The sequence below is a fragment of the Cheilinus undulatus genome, linkage group 12 (assembly GCF_018320785.1).
Source record: "Cheilinus undulatus linkage group 12, ASM1832078v1, whole genome shotgun sequence".
Lineage (NCBI taxonomy): Eukaryota > Metazoa > Chordata > Actinopteri > Labriformes > Labridae > Cheilinus > Cheilinus undulatus.
The window spans coordinates 11818224-11838876 of record NC_054876.1 but is presented as its reverse complement, the minus strand read 5'-3'; the positions used below and the strand labels follow the sequence as shown (position 1 = coordinate 11838876).

Genomic DNA, 20653 nt, shown 5'->3' with positions numbered 1-20653 from the left:
AGACCAGAGACTGCATTTAATCCATAGCCATCTCACGTCTTAAATGTTAAAGCTTGAAAACAGGCAGTCTAGTTTTGGTTCCACATCTAGTGCTGTGTTGTGATAAAGTAGTAATATTTTACTCTCAGTAAAGGTACCAGTTTCTATGATATAGTATCGAAATACATACACTGAAGTAAACATGTTCTTTTTTTTAATAAAGAGTTTGTTCCTCTTGGTGGTGTGTTAGTTTATTAGATTTTTAGCAACATAACTCAAAAAGTCATGGACGGATTTTGATGAAATGTTCAGGAAATGTCAGAAATGGCATAAGGAAGAACTGGTGATCCGGATCACCCTCTGGATCCAGGAATTTTTTAAAGGATTCTTTACTATTGTGAGATAGGGCTAATGGCGGAGGTCTGCGCTCTCAGAGGGCTTTTCTAGGTTTTTTTGTTTGTTTGTTTGTTTTTTGTTTCTGCTACTTCGAATACCTTCTGTAACATGAGCACCCTCTGCTGTCTCCCGGAGCCCCTGCTCACTTGAGTGATAGAACCCGTTGACCTATTAGTTCACCAGTTGGCACCGTTATGAATGTGCAGTAAGGTGAGATAATCTTTGCTTAAACACTTAAAAATACGCTTGTTTTCCTCGTTAAAGCACTATTTGTCGATAGAATATGTTTGTGGGAATCCCTTTAATCAATTTCAAATAATTGTGTTCTTATATGGATTTATTATTGAGTGATTTAGCCTCACTACGTTGTTTAGCTTTGCTAGCTAAAACTGTAAAATTGCAGCTTCACTGTTGATGTTGTGGTGTCCTTGTTCTTGACACCTGGAGGACTGCCTGGCTGATCACTAAATTTGCTCACTTACCTTTGATGTTTGGTTTTTGCTTAGAATACTGTGTGTTAATGTCCTATTTATGGTAGGCGTTTTTAAATTTTTAGACATATTCATGAGCGCTAAACCAAACACGAAAAAACCATAAAGAAGTGTTACTCAGCCCCGCTCCACCAAAGAGCCAAATTGTTAAAAAAAAAATGCCTTTGCAAGAGCCACAATGTAAGTGGTGAAAAGTGGCGAAAACTAATTAAAGTGGCTATAAAAATAAGTACAAGGTGGCAAATAATGGTCAAACAACGGTGAAAAAGTATCAACAAGGGGTGAAAAGGGGAAAAGAAGGCAAGAAATGGCAAAAAGTGGGTGGAAAAACAGGGAGGAAAAGTGGCAGAAGAGTAGTAAGTGGCGAAAATGGGTGAGAAGTTACCAAAAAAAAGAGTTACAGGTGGCAAAAATGGCCAAAAAACAGCAAAAACATGACAAAAGATGACTGTAAAAGTGAATACAATGCGCAAAAATGTGGGAAAAATGTCATAAAGCAGCAAAAACATAGCAAGAAATGAGTTTAAAAGTGACTAAAATGGGCAAAAATGTGGGGCGAATGGTCAGAAAGCAGCAAAGAGATGTAAGAATGCTGAAAACAGTGGCATTTAATGGAAAAACGCGGCTTAAATGGGCAAAAAGGGGAAATTGCAAATAGCAAAAAGCAGGGTAAAAGAGGCAAAAAACAGGTGGCAAAAATGGGATAGAAGTAGTAAAAATGGCCAAAAAGAGATGGCAAAAGTGGGCTTAAAGCAGTAAAAATGGATTAAAATTAAAAGTAAAGCAAAAAATTGCAAATAAAGGCAATGGAAATATACAGACAAAAAATAAAGGTTGAAAATTAAAGCCAACTGTATTAATGTGGGGATTTGAACTGATTGATGTGACTTGCAGTCACATGGATAATTTCTGAGGTCCAAGTTTCCCTTTTCTAAGGTTTTCTGGGGGAATGATATTTCAAATGAAGACATAAAAAAGCCACAAATAATCACAAAACAGCCACGCGTTGAGTATCACTGCCATAAAGAGATTAAGAATTACTTTTCATCTCTAAAATGTATGGAGAAAAATAAACACACACAATTAGATTTAAGATAAACAAAACAAACTTCTCAAAGACAGGTGGTAAGTGGTAGGTTTAAAGATAATATATAACTAACCAAACCTGTCACGAAGGAGTATTAATTGTGTTTGCATCTACTGAGTCTAAGATGTTCCTCTATGGTAGAAAAACTGACATTCAGAAATTAAATGTGTTTGTAACAGTGATTCACCTCCTCACAGGAGTCCTCCAAGGGTCTGATGGATGTTGGTGATGACAGCCTTGGTGAGTGCTGCACAAACTTCTCCACTAGAGGTCGCTATAACATTAAAGTACATGTTAACTTCTGTGCAGAATATCTACAACAGTCAGCCTCTTTACAGCAAATTCACTCTGTTGACTGCATATTTAGTAAACTTAGTTAACTTTCACTTTTTCTTTTTGCCTGCACAATACCAGATTTTTGTTTTTATATCAAACAACATACACAGTAGTATATTTCAGTTTATAGATGTCTATTTGTAATTCTGACATATTTTTACACCTGCATTGCAATGTTACAAGCCTTTTCATTTATTCTGAAAGATGAAAAATGTCTTAATATCTGAGATTTGTTATCAAGAGAAGTCTTCCTTTCAAGGTGTTGGACTGATGAATAATCATGATTCCTTATATTTTACACTAGTCTGGAGCCTGTCTGTCCTCTCTCTCTCTTTTGTTTGGAGGATTTGTTAAAAAATGTTATTCTACAAATCATAAATGGAGGGATCCAACACAGAACAATGACCATATCCTACAGCATTTTTGAGGAGGTCTTCATATCCTCTGCTGTCTCTCTAAAGTTTACCCTTGAGGCTGCAGTTTTAGGATTCCACAGTCTCACTCACTTCACTAGGCAGCTTAAAGCCCGATGCAGTCAGGACTGAAACCAAACCTTTTGTTTGTTCAAGTCATGTTGTTTCATGCTGACTAATCTTTGTTTTGTGGTTTGTTGCAGACTGATGTTTTTTATGCATTATTTTTTGAAAGCTCCTTAGATAAAAAGCTATAATTTCATGGGTTTTCTTCACCTATAGTAATCAAATAAAGGTGTAATAAGAAACATAGTCGCTTTTTTTCCATCTTGCACTGTTTCTATCTGATTCCAGACTGCGAATGACTAACTCAAAGTTAAACATCTTTAAAGTCAAGCAAACATGACCGCAAACATTTAAAACTACTGCTGCATTAGGCTTCACTAACTTTAAGAGCCCCTCAGTCACAGTCCACCTGTTTCTGTAAAACTCCTCTTAACTCTTGTCAGACCTCCACAAAACCAACACTGCTGTTAACCCTTACAACATCAGTCACAATATTCACATTTGACCAATGCGACAAAACAGAAACATTTTTCATTGCTCATACTAGTGAGACATCTCTAAGTGGTAGACAGTACCCTCCCTAAAGGATTTTAATGTTAAGGCCTTGTCTTGTGCTTTGTATTTGTTATATTTTATGGTAAGCCACTTGGATGTCTTCTTTGTTTACAACATATTACACCATGTGCATACCCTCTAACACTGCATGGCAGCACCTTTGGCCGACTGGACTTGAAGCACTTTGTGGCACTGACTGATGTTGTTTCCTCCTGTCTGGATCTTTACTTGTGTTGTACTTACTCTCAGATGTACGTCGCTGTGGACAAAAGCATCTGCTAAATGACATAGTAACGTTGTCAACAGGTGCTCTTATGGTCACTGCTCTAAGCTCAGTTTGCTGAGTCAGGTGATGTAGTGTTTATAGGGTTTAAAGCCGGCACCAGATACGTCACCTGTCTGTAGATTTGCCTTTAGAAATTGACAACAGCACTACTTAGTAATACCCATACACTAAAGTTTTCATTCAAACTTGGTGGTCTTAAGGTTAAGGTGCTCCTTAAATTGAAATATTGGCATAGAAAAAGGACACAGATTTGATTTGCAGTGATGTAAAACACCAAAAAGATCTAAAACAACATAGAAGAAATATTTGTGTCACATACTTGAACTCCTCCACCAATAGACTTTCATTTGCTAAAGATTTTTAAGAATTTTGATTTTAAGAAAGATTCTTAGAGAAATCTACTTCAGATTCATGATGTGGGGTTGAACGGCATTGCTCTGATAAGCTTAGGAGAAGCACTTTTTTGCCCATATGAGGGCACGAGACAGCAGGGCTGTGTGCAAATACAGAGGGCATACAGTACTGAGAAGCGAAAAAGTAAGATGTCAGTAATGCCCAAATTAAAATAAAACCTAAAAACATCACACAATTTAAGTATATGAAATACTTCTCGGGTTCTGATGTGGTGGTGCCCCAAGTTAAACAGAAAAGGATGATTTAATTATATTTTCAGCCAGTGGTAGATGTTAAATGTGTACTACAAATACATCAGGTATCACTCGTTGCGATGGCAATATCATCAGAAATCACAAGTATTTAGAAAAAAAAATGCAGTTAAGATGAATTAAAAACATTTAAATGAGGGAGTTTGGTGAAAGCCCTATATTTTTTCTAAAAGCTGGCACTGTTAAATGATGGCACGACACATTTAAATACTCATATGAGAGCCTACTTTTTGTTTGTTTTAAAGTTGTTAAATGGAAAAAGTAAGTTTACCACCAGTTTATATTCATGTTCTAACATTTTGCAGCTAAGATCAGACATTGCATGGTTAAATCAAAAGTTGAAATATTTAGTTCACGAGAAAACCATTTTTTAAAAATTGTGCATTTATATGATATTAGCCTATATTATTTCATTATTATATTTCATTATGATAAAAAAAATCATCATTGGTAAATGTAGGGTTAAATATCACTCAAACTTATGTTTTACTGTTTTTCAGTGTAGTATTTGGGTGTTGCTAAGTGCAAAATTAAAAGCTTTACTCTATCATACCAACACTCAAATGTGCTAAAGCCCTGGAGTGCTCTTTGTTTTTGTTCTTAGCTGAGAACAAATCACAGGTTTATAAAAACTGGTGAATGTCAGAATTGTCTTTAAAACTGAGTATACTTATCAAAGAACCCATTTCTTTTTCAGATTGATCAGTGATTGAGGCCCACTGTTATTAGGTGTTTATTATTTTTGTTCTATTTCCTCCTTCCTCCCTCCAAGTTTCCAAAAGTCTCCAAAATAAACCCATTTAAATGAGAAAACTAGCTCTGATCTCCCGAGATAATGAAAAATTAAGCCAAGATCTCAAGAAGAGAGCCACATAACTCATTACTATGAGAAAGTGGAGTTAATAAAATGTATGAATTCATGTCCACCGTGGGCTTCCATAGATCTGTGACGCTGGCCTGTAAACTTGAACTCAGGGATTTTACTTGAGAGTCTCTGGTTATTACCTTTAGTGTTCTGAAACCAACTTGAACCCAAATCCAGCTCTGAGCTCTTTTACATGGTTCTTAAACAAAATTAATGAACAGTACATTTGCATTTCTAGATTTTATCTTCACATGCGCAGCCTTTCAACTAGTTAAGCTGCAAAGTAAGAGTTTGTAAAGATAGAAGCAAAAAGCAAAAATGCATGATAAATCCTTTTTATAAAATGTTTATTGGCAAAAATAAGTGTATCCTAGCCTTTACATATAATCTCATCACATTTTACAATCAATTACAGCCTTCATTATTCGAAATCATAACTTAGACATTTATTTAATTTATTCACCTGGTATCAGATAGAATGTGTTTACATGCAGAATCTTCACAGTCATTAAGAACAGCTCCCTGATAGTCAAAATATACAGTATAAAGTCTAAAATAACAATAAAAATGATCACTTTGTACTGAAATTGTAGCATATATTTTATTATAACAGATAGCAGTGATTTTTGTTCTTTAAACCAGTACCAAACTGAATCACAGTTTTATATTTATCATTGTGAGTGTGTTGTTTCATCACAGCTGGACGAGGGTGATGGCAGACTCATACCAGACCCAGAAACCTGCGTACACAGGCTCACTAAATGTGGTCTTGAAGCGGTGAATGAGAGACATGTTTTCTCCTACACTGTACAAAGAGAGGACCCCCCCAGCGTGGTCTAGGAACACACCGATACGAGACGAGTAGGGGGCGTTGATCTCCAGCTGGTCTTTGTTGTGGCGGGCTGAGTAGCTCGAGTCGGAGCAGAAGAGACTCCAGGACTTGCGGTTGTACCCGATGCGACAGCTGTCTCCGTATCCCGTCCTCTTGATGCCCTTGTAGGTGACCCCGATGGCAGCCCCCTCCCCGCTCCAGTCCACCTCCCAGTAGTAAGCTCCTCCAGTGAGAGGCTCCACACACAGGACCTGAGGCAGGGAGTCAAACCTGCCAGAGTGGTCACCGTAGTTCTGGGGGTCTCTCTTTAGGGCCGCTTTCCTGTTTCCTCGGGATAAGTAGAGCTGTCTGTAGGCTGTGTTTGGGTCCAAAGTGAGCTGGCAGGCGTCTGGAAGGATAAATTTAAAACACTTAATTTTCAAGAGGAAGCATCTGAGTTTAATTTGTGTGGTTATTTCTTGGTGATTTAGTAAACCCAGGTCTTAGCAGATCAAAGCACCCCTCACCTTTGCACCAGAATTTTTATCTACCTTCTGCAAAAGCAAGATTAAAAAGACAAGCATTAGACCCTCTGGCTGATCACAGAAATCAGAATAATTTCCCCAGCGTTAGATGTCACCTGCCTGCTGTGTGCCTCCACCTCTTAAGGTCACAGTTGGTGGGACACTCGGTGGCCTCGGCTAGATCGGCCCGGTCTATGATCTGGAATGCCAGAGGTATCATCACTGTTTGTGAGGCTTACTATGAACAAAGGTGCAGCTAACAATTTTGCATTTTTAACCGTTACTATCACAGAATTTTGGGACTCCACTTTTGAAGGGGGGTCATTTAGACCATCGACTTCTTGATTTTGCTCTTTTTTGGAGACACGTAATTATATTTGGACAACTTGGTGGATAGGCCTTTCTCCATCTCTGTCCTGAATAACAGCCAAGCCCTAAATCATATCGGGCTACACTGATGAGAGAAACTGATCCAGGTACTTGGCCCAAACAATGAGAGAGTGTTATGCCAAACTAGCAAACTTGTGGTTTCAAAAAGACTTCAAACCAGAGATTGACTCATATAACAATGTACACCAGTATTTAGGTATTAAATCAAGCATCAAGTAGGGCAACTTTGTGAAAGTTTTAACAAGAGTCTGTGGCTCCTGCTGCCATTAAAGCAGTGGTTCTCAAAATGGGGGTAAAAGCCACCTTGGGGGTCATGAAGCATCAAAGTGGGGTCGCAAATGTTTTCCATAAAACTACGAAAAATTTCAAATGGTATATTCTGCTTCCAGCCTTTTCTTATAGTAAATTACTTTATGAAATATTATGTTTTTAAGACAGTTTGGTTGGTTTGTGTGGTTCTTATTCTAAAGTTGAGAAAGGGCTAGTGAGTGTGCATGGCCATTCTTGCCTTTATGCTCTATCATTGGAATAGTGGGGGTCCCCATTCTTTGGCACTGTTAATTTGGGGGTCCTGGGCCGAAAAGTCTGGGAACCTTTGCATTACAGAATACAAGAGACTATGATCACTTAGAATTAAGAGTCTACTGATTGTACCCACAACCTTTCAAACACCTTCTAGTGATTTTAATGACTGTGAAATGCAAAATTGCATTCAAAACAATTGTTGTATTTTTGTAAATTGGCTCCTGTCAATTTGCTTAAAAACAAGATATTCTTATATATATTCTAATTATTATTCTAGGGATGATCTAGCTTTAGCAACTGCATGATTGCTGTTTTTTCTCTCTTTTTTTTTGCTCTAATACAAATGGTTAGCAAACAGATTTTTATGCATTCTGTTCAAATGTGGAGTGACTGCACAAGCTAAGGACTTAAGGGAAGCCACAAAGTGCAAGCTACCTCGTCTCTGTCAGCGCTGTAGGACATGGATTAGTTACTGCAGTCAGATTTTGTGGTCAGCCACAGGGTCTGACAGAGAACCTCATCAGCATCTAATTTGCACTGAAATGAGCAGAGAGAGCAGCGATCTGTGTCAGTCAGGAAAAAACAATCAGAGGTGCTGAGACTCACATTTCAGGAAATCGTCTCTGTGTGTAGGCTCCTGGACCGGGATGGCCTTGTACATGGTTGGCACTTGTGCTTGTTCCTCATCTGTGAAAGAAGACAGGAAAACAGTTAGAGGAGTACACAGTGAATTATAGAGCCATTCTTTGCAAGGAATTATTCCTCAAAATTTTAAGTGCTGGTAAAATATCTCTAAGAAGAGAGAACTGACATAAAATAGGTTGGGGATGATATAGTTGTTATAGCAGGAACTTTGGCTGGCATAGTATCTTGATACCATATCTGAACTGCCAAAAACCATGAAAATGGAGCATGTTAATATAAGCTCCCCGTGACTTTAACATCTTTTTCAAAGTAACAAATAATTAACCTAAAGGAGTGGCCTCAAGCTGCTCTCTAATAAATCTACACAAAGGAAAATGGAAATCTACCCAAATCTATTTGAATTACTTTCAACTGTTTCTATGTAATTTGTTATGTTATGTAATTTGTTAACACTGTTATCCATCTATTTTAATGGAGTGTCCAGAAACAAATACTCACTCTTCATTGAACGTCTCTTTTTAGGTTCATCCAGTTGGCAGAAGGTCATTTTGTTAACTGAAAAAATAAATAAATAAATGGGTTACCATGTTGACAGAGGCCTAAGGTTTGCTGTAGGTTTCTGTAAATAAATGCTTTATTTTCATGATTTTCTATTATCTCCCAGTAAGGACTTGATTCTGGACCCACACTGACCTGTCTTGGCCACTTTCACCAGCTCATCATTGCTGAATTCATTCAGGTGCTGTTTCATCTCAGACACGGCCTTGGTAACCGGACCAAAGGTGAAGTAGGGATTGACGCTCACTGTAGGCAACTCTTCTGCCTCAGTCTGGGCGATCAGCATGTGGTAGCTCTGATAGAAAAACAAATTTATGCAAAGAAACATTAATAATTGTTTTTATACTAGTACCTAGAAATAGCTCTGTTGCATCCTTAACGGAACATGAGCTATCTGAAGGAACGGCAGGTGATGCATCCAGCAATGAAGAGCTGGTTTCAGGAAAATAATCATGTATCTGTAGAAAACCATAATGGCTAGAAAGATGGATGACATGACAGCTCCCCAGAAGTGAAGCCAAAATATCTTTTAATAATAAAATAGCTCTCTTTGTGGACTGGCTGCAGTATAGTTTATAAGCTCTGCCTCATCCATGTTAACAGGTGGTACAGAGCCAAACTATAAAATCTAAATACACAAAAAAAAAATCCTCTATTATAGAATCTGTCATTGTAGGTCATGAGGATGTTTCCTGGTGCCTATTCCCCTATTTGGCTAAGTCTGTGTAAGAACTGGATTTGAGATACTAAAGTGGAGAAAATGTTCAAAAAAAGCCAAATTTATCACAGGGTCCTTGTGCGAGTAGGTATATGATGTAAGAGTGGCCAAGAATGTGGCTAAAGTTAGCAGCTGGCTCCTCCAGCCTTCATTCTTCTTTGCAGATTAATATTGCACTAATTGTGGTTACTCATCTCTTCAGTTAAATAAACATTAGTATAGCTCTCAACAACGTACGGACAGCTTTATTTCCATTTTCTAGTTCTAAAAACTGCCATACTGTTCTGTTCCTATGACACACTAACCAATGAACGTCTCATGTTTATGTCCAGCGAAGTGCCAGGGGAAAGCTCTGGCAGGAAGCTAGTGGCCAATAACTGAAGATAGAAGCTACTATTGGTGGGAGGCTTTATTGCGGTTTTTTAAAAAAAGATAATTAGTCAAACAGACCAATATCCAGATTTAAGCTAACTGTGCACATCTTTTGTAAATTGTTCTTATCCAGCAAATATAAGTGTTATTTTTTTCTGAGCTGTTTAGTTTCAATTAGTTGATGTTAACAAGGGCCATGATCAACAACTCTGTTCATCAATAAAGCTGCTGCAGCATTCTTTATTGGATCAGCAGAGTGTGTGAGGAACATTAGGGCCATGTAGACATGAACATGAACCATCAAAAATTGAATTTTTTTTTCTCTCCAAAAAAGTGCTGCAATACTGATATCAATACTGATATTCAAATGTAGTTCAGATGTAAAACTTCAGTCTGTAAAACACTTTAAAATTTGAGGATGAATAAATTAAAACATTTCAGTCCTTAAACGCACTTTAAAGTGTAAGGAATGATGATGTATAAAGGAAAGACTTCAGCTGACGTAGGTCTGTTGATCCAGCCAAAAATGCCACTAACTTTTGTGTTCTTACAGCCAATTTACGGGGATATAAGCAGACTTAATAGCCAAAATATCAGTTGTCAATATCAGAAGAAATGTTCATATCTGCAGATACGGATATCATGCTGAAAATTTTGTGCATCCCTACTAAATATCCTGGCATATAAAAGCCAGGCCAGTAGATGGCTGTGCCAATTTATAATCAAACTACATGTATATGTGAGCATACCGTACGCTTTCTTCCACTGAGGGATAAGGTGTAAACAAACAAAAATAGCAAATGCATAAACATTTTTAGGACAAAGGATAAGATGGGTTTGCTTCTCCATGTGAAGTAAATTTCGAGAAAATGATGAGAGGGAGTGAAAAGCACAGGCAGAACTCAGGACTTCACCAATGTTGTTACAGTCCACCTACCTGGCACATGACTGGAACTGTACTGTGAATTTGCATACTGGCAGCTTATAAGGACACAGGGCCTTTTCTTAGAAGTTTACGCTCTGGAACCTGTTTTCAAAACCTTCTGTTTTCAGTTCCAAAGATGCCATTATCATGTAACTAGATAGCAAAAAATACAAGAAAAGACGAGTGCTTATAACCGACAAAAGAATCTGTTCAGCTTTGAACTATGAGAGATTCCTGACGTGTTACCAGCAAGTTAATTTTTTCTGTTTTATTTAAAGGAGAGGCTAATCCCCTCTACTGTGATGTACAGCAGAAATTTGTACTCCATATATTCATTATACCAGTTCCCGCGGCTGGGGAAATTGACTTCACTTCTATGCAACGAGTGAAAGGGGAGAGTCAATGTCCATCTTTTTATACAGCCAGTGTGACAAATGTGTGCTGCTCACTGTGATTGTAGCATTAGTTTTGGCTTGTAAAATGTCAGTGATTTGGGTTATTCCATAAAAAACATGTATGAATTTATCTAACTAGTGTCAGAAGGGTACTCTTAATTAATTCATGCCCAAGTCTTGGTATCTACAGTTAGAGGGGCAAAGGCATCAAAAAATCTCTGCTGCTCAGTTATTCAGGTTTTGTTTTATGTTGCATCGTACAGAATTTTTTAAAGAAATTGATCACCCGTAGACCTGAAATAATCTGTATTGGGGCTGTCAGTCACCTGGATAAAGTGGATGTGGTCCTCAGTGCGGGACAGCTGGCTTATCTCGTTGTCTCTCCTCTTCAGATCGGCGATCTCGTGGCTCAGACGTTCCATGTGGCCCTCGGCGTTGTTCAGCGCAGCTCTCTTGTTAGATGTGATCAGCTTGGCCATCTCCTGCTGCATCCTCTCGATGGAGCGCATCATGTCACTGAACATCTTCTCACACTCCTGCAGTGCTCTCTGGGCTGAAGTCTGCACAGGAAACATGAATGTCACTATTAATCAACTGGGCGTCACATCGGTTTCACTTAGCACAATACGAGACACTGTCATCGCCCTGACATGGAGGAATGCTGTCTGAGCTGGTGGTTACATTAACTTTCCATTCAGTCTGAAGTGGTTTGTCTGGTCTTATCTGTCTGATGGATGGTTAGGGGAACAAACCTTGAGTGAATCCACAGCTTGTTTCATTTCCTCCATCTGCTTGAGTCGGTCATGAATCTTCTCCTGTATCTCTGCCTGAGTAACACCCAGACGTTGCTATGAGGAAAACAACAGAAACATTGTTGGTAAGAAGATAAAAATACCACAAATAAATCAATCCATCCCTTTTTTCTTGATCCTTTCACTGCAAAACACTAATTTAAGGAAGTGTTTTGTATCATTCCTTATCAAAAGATGTCTTATGCACATATTTTAAGCCACATTCAACTGATAAATATCTCATTTCAAGATACAAAGGTGAAAAAAAAGGGTCTGAATTACTTGCAATAATTTAAAAAAAACTGCCAATAGGGAGTGTAGGAATGCATTATCTGAGTATTATCCTATTTTAAAATACTAGACAGATGTTTATCTGAACTTTTCATGTGAATGTGACTTTACAGGAAGTGTTGATAGATGATTTTGACTGAAAATTTAAAAAACACACTAGCTTGGATTTGCATCAGTGCAGTGGGCTTGTTTTGACCTGAATGGCAGTGGCAGCAACCTCAGAAAGTTAATCTTGACTCACTTTCCTCCTTTTCTACCTCCTACTGGGGGATTGAAGGTGTGTCTAGGCCAGACTGGAATAAAATCACTGCAGAGGGTTCTGGGTGTACCTCCAGACAAGCCCACCAACCCTTGTACTGGCAGCTTGGAGGCATTGATATCAGATGCCAGACTCAGCTGGCTGCTTTTGGATGTCTGAGCCCCTGACTTTCCCTCTTAGCCTTTCAAAGGAAACTCAACCGCTGCCTGTCGGTCTGCAATATCAGTCCTTTTTCACTACAAAGCTCATGACCTGAGGTGATGGTCAGGATGTAGATAAAGTAAAACAGCTTTGCCCTCAGGTTTAGGCAAAGCTTTCGAAATCATCTGTATTTTTAACCTTTGCGATAAGAGTGTACCTCTCCGTGTTGACACTGGATGCCTTATGTGCAGGTAGCAGTCTTGTTATCACAAGGGCGTGTCTCGCTGAATGCTTGAGGCTTTGGTTTGTGGGCTTGTTTCTATTGTCAGCTGTTCTCTCAAGCATTATTTGCCACTGTGTCACTACTCATGTAATAAACTATGCTGCCCAAGACTGTATGAGTTGTCATCACCCATTGGTTGCCATTTTGGAGCCCTGAGTTCAGCTGTCAGTTGGTTTTCTGGAGCCAGAAAACACACAAATCAGGGCTCTGGAGAGGGCTGGTGGAGTGATGCTAAGCTATCAACACTTTCCTATGCTGTGTGTATGGTTAATGCTTTAGCAAGTGATTAAGCTGGTTAAGCAGCATGTTTCAAAATGAATGGGATGATATTTGCAGTTTTAAGACTTAAGACTCTAAGAAAATACCACAAACACGACAACAAGTCTAAGATGAGTGACAGGGATTAGGTGAAGTGACTCTTGACAGAAAGCTAGCATCACCCTCTTGTCACTGAACACTTTTAATACTGTTCAGGTCTAAGCCTTAAAATAAATATGACCAAGTGAGTGAAATCACATTTAAAGATGTCACGCATACATGCATGAACTACAGCCTGATACAGCCCCTGTAGTTTATGCATACATGCATAAACTACAGGGGCTGTATCAGGCTGTAAACACGTTTAATTCTGCTGTTAAGTTAGGCCTTACAATATTGATGTTTATAGGGATTGCCTCACTTTTGGAGCCAGCCTCAAGGGGCCATTCAAGGAACTGCAGTTTTTGGTACTTCTGCTTCATTTTTCAGCCTTAAGTTTCTCTAGATAATGGCTCTGGTTTGAGATTGATAAAGCTTTACATTAAAGGGTGCAACACCTATTTTTCAAGGTGTTTGTTGCTAAAGCAGAGACAATCTTGAAGCTGGTGTTGCCACTTTAAATAAAATGTTTCCTACCTGCTCGTCCGCCCGCTCCTGCTCAGCAGACACCATGTCATGACCTTTGTGTTCCTTCACGGTACACAGCACACAGATACACATCTGGTCCGTCCGACAGAACAGCTCCAGACCTTTCTGATGCTGAGGACAGACGTGTCGGTCGAGGACGTCCAACACATCCACCAGCTTGTGCCTTTTGAACGTGGGCGAGTTAAAGTGAGCCTGGAGATCCTTTTCGCAGAAAGACGCCAGACACATCAGGCACGTCTTGACGGCTTTGTGCTTCTTGCAGACATCACAGGCTACATCTTGGGGTCCTGCATGGTTGTAGTCAGGGGACGGAGGCGTAGGCGGTTGGGATTCATAGCTGCGTTGTAGGCTGGAGTTCCGAGAGCTTCCGACGCGTCTTGGTGTGGGCCTCTTGCTGTAGCTGACCCTGCACTGCGGGCACAGGTAGCTGCCCGTGTGATCAGCATGGTCCCAGTACGTCTTCAGACAGATGGAGCAGAAGATGTGTCCACATGGGATGGACACGGGGTCTCTCAGAGACTCCTTACATAGGTAGCAGTCCTCATGGTCTAGTGACATGTTGAAAACTTTCTGTTCTCTCTCTTACTGTGCTGCTGCTGTGAAGGATGTCAGTGACTTGTGTCAGCACAGTGGCTAAGTGATCGCGCAGGTACTACAGGTGCAGGTTATATAGAGTAAACAGAGAGGGAGGCTAAACTGGTTAAGCCGAAACCAGTCAAACAAAGGCGGGGCGAGGAGAGGACACAGTGAATGTCTCCATAAGTTACAGAGTAGGGTGTATAAAATGTTTGGTCATAAGATTTAAGGCTTGGCCTTTAGAGATGACAGTTGCACCATTGTTCCTCAACTCTGTTTTTTTTTATTTTATTCAAGGCACTACAAAAATAAAAAGAAAATGAAGTCTTTCAGGTTTTATTGCATTTGATTAAAGCAGCCCAAAAGTACTTGTAAGAATAATGTTTTGAGTGTTTGAATCCATAAATAGATGAGTTAAAATGAGAAAAGACTGTAAAAAGGCCACAATGAAACCACAGGTGTGTCACAGGGTTATATAGTTGCTGATTGTGAAAGTTTGCCCGGAGACAAACGGCTCCCTTCAAGCGTGTGATGATTCGAACTCACAGTACAAACTGACCCGAGGCTAAAGAGATAAATTTCTGCTCTTCTGCTGATCATATCACAGCCTTTTACTGCTGAGAATGTCTCACACCTAACATCATCAGCAGTGAATCATTTCATCAGGATGAATCATCAGTTTATAAAGTAGTGATGCAATGGCCTGGCAGGCATGATACTAAAATTTTAAACTTCAGTAAAAATCAAGTAATACAGATACCTGGTGAGATAACACAGCAATAAAAGTAGAATTCATATAGACAATGTTGAGTCAGCTCTAGTCCTTAATGTTTAATAACTGCAAGTGAACTCAAAAGCATTTCTGTGTCACAAAACATTGCATGTTTGTTTTGTTTGTGCATTTGTTTGTTTTGTTATTTAGAGAAGGGGTTCTCAAACCTGCAACCCCTTCTGAAATTAAAGGTGCCAGAGACCGGGGATCCCCACTGTGCCTGAAGGTTGTTGAGCAGAGTTGAACACAGTCAAGCAAATTCAAGAATAGTGGTGCACAGACTTACATTTCAGGATTTTATCAACATCACTTTGATTTCAGCATAAATCTCACCAAATGACCATGTTTTATTTTACATTTGACTTATTTTATGCATATGTTTTATAAAAATGGATTAAAAGATACAATTTGAAATCATCCAAATCTGGCGACCCCCCTCAGGGTCCTGACCCCCACATTGAGAACCGCTGAGTTAGATGGTGTGCAGCAGTTTGAAAATTTTGATGGATTTGTTGTTTCCCTCTCCAGTAAACCTGTTTATAAAATAGAAATGGTTTTGTAAAGTTTGTGCACTGTTCCACAATATTAGTCATCGGAATAATAGAGATTGGATCATTTTCGACACATAATATTGAAAAAATATTGAAGTATTGAACATTTTGATAACTTTCTTTTCATATACTTCTTGCAAAAAGCTCATAGAAGTCCATCAACATGGTATCAACATGCATTCAAAATATTTGTCTATACTTAGTAGCCCAGTGATAAAAAAGAGTGCTGTACAGATTACATCACACAAAAGTTAAACGAAACAAAAAGAAATAGAAAAGAAAACACAGTGTCGGAATAAGGAAGGAATAGAATTCTTTTTTTTTTTTTTTTAAACAAATCAAGTATGTGGGAAAAGCATGTCTGAATGCCGCTTCATTTTAAACCAGCATTATCCAAACAAAAAATGGACATAGAAAGAAATTTAAAAAACTATAGATATCAAAATGTATGAGAAAATGGGTTTCTGCCTCCTTAAGGATGAGTATGTAATTATTAATTTTGGCAGCTTATTTAGATTTAGTCTTAGTTTTCATTAGTTTTAGTCACATTTTGGTCAGTTTTGCTCTTTCAGTCTTGGTTTTTAATTGCTGAAACAAATTCCGTCAAGTTTTAGGGTTATCACATTTTGGTCTTTACTTTTAGTCAAAACATTTATTCTACTTAAAATATAGTTGTGTGCCAAATACTGACATTCATTTAGAACACTCTCTGCCTCCGTTTTGACAGCTTAAACCGAAGGGGAGGAAAAATTAGGATTTTTGGACATCTGATATTCAAGCAGTAAGATTATAGTCTTGGTAAGTCTCCTTAAGGAAAACTAAACTTAATTTTCCTCAGCATTTTTATCTACAAAGATCTATTTTAGCTCACTTTTGTCCTGTCTTCCTCAAGGAACAAAGGAAGGTTGATGAACACTTTAATTTTCTATTTTTAAAACTGTATTAATCCCAGAGTTCATGCCTTTGCGGTGTCTGTTAAAGCACTTTGTAAACATCTGTTAGTAAAGGTGCTATATAGATAAGGTTATTATTACTTAATTTTAGTCAACAAACTGTGGTACATATCAAATATAACTTTCCGAGGATCTGCTTTTATGTTATTGTGTTTGTTTATTTCACTTAAGTGTAAATTAAAGAATTATTCTAACCTTACTGCCAATCTAAGCGCATCTTAATGATGAGTTTCTGATGTAGTGGTTTTAGTTCATTAAAAATAGATATAGTAATAAACAAACTATAAATACAGTACATTTAAGGATGAAATTAAGGAGAAAGCCAAAAATAGTGACCACAGAAGCGTAGGCTTCAGCAGTAGTTCATTATAAAAACTCTTTTATTCTACATACAGCATATCTAAGATCAGATAAGAAGAAGTCAAAGCATTTATTCTCTTTAACTGATGCAATAAGCCAAATTGAAACTGGATATATGATAAACTGATTTAAAATACTGATTACCTTTAATAAACTGTCTTCTAATCTCTGCCTCTGTTTTGACTGATTTGCACACAGGGGTGAAAAAATATGGATTTATGTCCAATATGTTGATGTTCCAACATTTTAATAAAAAACTAAACTGTTTTTTGTCAGCATTTTTATAACCAAAGACTTTTAGCTCACTATTTCCTGTCTTTGTCAATGAAAAAGGTTGTCAATAACTATTTTTAATCATACACTATATTGCTAAAAGTCTTTGCTTGCTTGCATTGACTCCCATATGAACTTAACGTGACATCCCATTCTAAGTCCATAGGGTTTAATATGATGTCAGTCCACCCTTTGCAGCTGTAACAGCCTCAACTCTTTTTGGGAAGGCTTTCCACAAGGTTTAGGAGTGTGTTTATGAGAATTTTTGACCATTCTTCCAGAAGCGCATTTGTGAGGTCACACACTGATGTTGGACGAGAAGGCCTGGCTCTCAGTCTCTGCTCTAATTCATCCCAAAGGTGTTCTATCAGGTTGAGGTCAGGACTCTGTGCAGGCCAGTCAAGTTCATCCACACCAAACTCTCTCATCCATGCCAGACTTGTTGCACAGGTGGCATCCTATCACAGAACTACAATGGAATTCACTGAGCTCCTGAGAGCGACCCATTCTTTCACAAATGTTTGTAGAAACAGCCTGTATGCCTAGGTGCTTGATTTTATACACCTGTGGCCATGGAAGTGATTGGAACACCTGATTTCAATTATTTGGATGGGTGAGTGAATACTTTTGGCAATATAGTGTATTTAGTCAACAGACTTCACACTGGAGTATCCAGCTCATATCATATCTTTCCCAAAGTATCCTGTTTTCTTGTTGTATTTATTTTCACTTATGTGTAACTTAAAGACGATTTTCTAACCTTATTGCCAATTAAAGCATGTCCTAGTGATGAGTTTCTGATTTAGGGTTGTTGGTTCATTACAAACATATTAATGAACAAATAAACTGTAAATATAATACAAAAAAAGATTAAACGAAAAAGAAAACCAAAACTAGTGACCACAGAGGCATAAGCTTCAACGGTGCTGTATTATACTAACTCTCTACGACATACAATATACAGTATTTAAGATAAGGAAGAAGTTTATTTATTTTAAGTAAGTTCATTTGCTAGGGTGCTTCAATATTATAGGACAGAGGAAAGAAGATTAACAGCAAAGAGCATTAAGAATAAGAGGACAACAGAATAAATATACATACAAACACGTTTATATCATTGTATCTTAAATGGGATAAAGGTTAAATTTCAAGAAATCATGACTAAAAAGATTGACTAGAGGTGCATGTAAAGCTACAGTCTGACAGTAGAGGAGCGTCGACACATTTCAAAGTAACAAGAAGAGAGGACAGAAACAAGAGCTTCAGCCTCTTCAGAAACAATAAAGGTCAAACCGATGTTTAATATCTCCATTTTTACACCTTTTTCCCTCCCGTGTATAAAGAGAGCTACACATCTTTTATTCCTTGTTGCAGCTATTCCACAAGTTCACTCCTTGGTGGATAAACATCTCTATCCTTTATATTTGCCCTTGCCATTGTTTGTGAAAAATACCTGGTTCTTCAAGTTCACACTGGCTTTGTCTTATTTCAAAGAACCTGTGAATACAAGGAGGTTTTTTTTGTCCTTTTTACATTAAATCTGCAGTTTCATGATCAACTAAATCACAGAATTTGAGAGCATACATGATGCCTTTTTGGTTCATAATAATGCAACTAAGTTTTCTAGACAAAGAATACAATAAGTATCGGTTTTCTATGCAAACGATCAGTTTCCTGACCTTTAGCTCACCTCTAATCTGTTAATTATTGACTCTATTTTAATTTTGCATTTCATTACAACTGTTATCTTCTCAGTTTCTGACAAGACATCTGCGGTTTCTGGAAGTCTGCCCCGGAACTAATTCTCTGTGTCTTGAGTTTACAAGCTTTGAAACCACACAATCATAAGAATGATAGTAAGAACGCGTCCTCCTCTGAGCTCAGTCCGTTCCTCTGTAGATTTCATCTTACAGTGAACACACCTCCCATCCCAGACAGAGTTTCGGGGTTGTTGAAACGGAGATAGGAATGCGACTACACTTGATAGTCCAGATAACAGGAGGGCCAAAAGAGCCTGCTTAAAAGATTCCATTGTTTGGAACCAGCAGGGCCCAAGCTGAGTGCCAGGCATTAAAGGGTTCTGTTGTCCGTCAACAACAGTAACTACAGACGACATGCAAGACTCAAAGTAGCACTGAGATGTAGCAGGGGCCGGGGCCAGACTTATGCAATGTTTACCAAGAGTTCATGATAAGAAGCCATGTGATTTACAACAGTCAGAATATAACAAAGTGACTTATATAATGATTTCATTTTTCTATCTCTGTTCTTTTCTCATCTTCCTTTATTTCTAACATTAATCTCTAAAAGCCTCCTGCAGACAGGTGTTGAAAATTAGCATTTTGCAATAAACACCTACAGCAGAGCATCTGGGACCTGTGCATGATTAGTTTCAAAGCAATATTACTGTTACTGTGTGACCAAGTTAAATAAATGTTAAATGAAATTTGATTTTCTTGTGAAACACTGCAATGCTGTGTATACTTTTGGTTAAATATATTTACTGAATGTTTGCATTCAACATGAGATGCACATTGTGAGGATATAAACTTAGTGCAAAAAGGAAGAAAATTTGTTTTTGGTTGATCATTTCTTTGTTGTAACAATGCTTCTTGGCATAAATCTTATTCCGTTGGAAAGCCTGTTTATTTTCCTTTTAAATAGTGCCACATTTGTAAGGAACATATTCGTGGGATGAGCAGCAGAGCTGAGTATGTGGGTTGCGCCCATAAAAAATGTACAAAATCTTCTTTGTCAATGCCAAACAGCTTTTGGTGCTGTTCCTACTGACTCTTGTTTGAGCTTCTGGTACCCCCAGGTGCTGACAATGTTTGGCACCTGATTTTTATCATCTGAATGGGCCTCTGCCATAGGACAACTTCAAGCTGGTTCTTGCAAAACCAAGTTGCAGTATTATTTGAAGTGAGCCCTAGTACCATCTCCAAACTGAACACCAAGTTCCATTTAACAGGGAATGTCATAGACAGGCGGCTAAGTGGGAGTCCCAAGAAGGCAACACCCCAAGAGAACCGTTTCCTCAACCTGTCAGATCTTAGGAACCGGGCTGTCTTCTACATATTTGCAGGATGATATGGCCAAAGGCTCTCTACCCAGACAATCCAGAACAGACTCCATGCAGCCGATCTCCAGTCTCATCAGGCTTCCATGAGGCTTGCCATGACTGCCATTAAGTGCCAGTCCTGTTCGCTTGTGTCAGAAACACGTGCACTGGAACCTGAACATGTGGAGGAATTTTATGTTCAGCAATCCCATAGCTCCACAGTCTGGGACCGAACTATTCTCCAAGATGACAACGCTCGCCCCCACAGAGCAGGGTTTATCAGAGACTACCTCCAAAATTTGGGATTGGAGAGGATGGACTGGCCTGCCAGCAGTCCTGACCTCAAACCCATTCAACAATTGTGGAATCAGCTTGGGTGTGCGGTTTGTGCCAGAGTGACCAAAAAACCCACAGGGGCTAACTTGTGACAAATG

At 38.5% G+C, this 20653-nt stretch overlaps 1 protein-coding gene and 1 long non-coding RNA gene across 2 annotated transcripts; one reads left to right on the top strand and one right to left on the bottom strand.

Moving 5' to 3' along the window:
* The first annotated feature begins 510 nt into the window (after positions 1 to 510).
* Positions 511 to 11922, top strand: LOC121518732. Its single transcript, XR_005992668.1, has 3 exons — positions 511 to 585; positions 2151 to 2193; positions 11395 to 11922. It is a non-coding gene; the product is annotated as an uncharacterized LOC121518732 (long non-coding RNA).
* Positions 5478 to 14536, bottom strand: ftr83 (finTRIM family, member 83). Its single transcript, XM_041801274.1, has 7 exons — positions 13662 to 14536; positions 11755 to 11850; positions 11329 to 11562; positions 8728 to 8887; positions 8533 to 8589; positions 7996 to 8076; positions 5478 to 6359 (listed from the first exon to the last, which is right to left on the bottom strand). The coding sequence occupies exons 1-7, from the start codon at positions 14229 to 14231 to the stop codon at positions 5833 to 5835; spliced, it is 1725 nt and encodes a 574-aa protein (XP_041657208.1). The 5' UTR covers positions 14232 to 14536; the 3' UTR covers positions 5478 to 5832.
* Positions 14537 to 20653: the final 6117 nt, after the last annotated feature.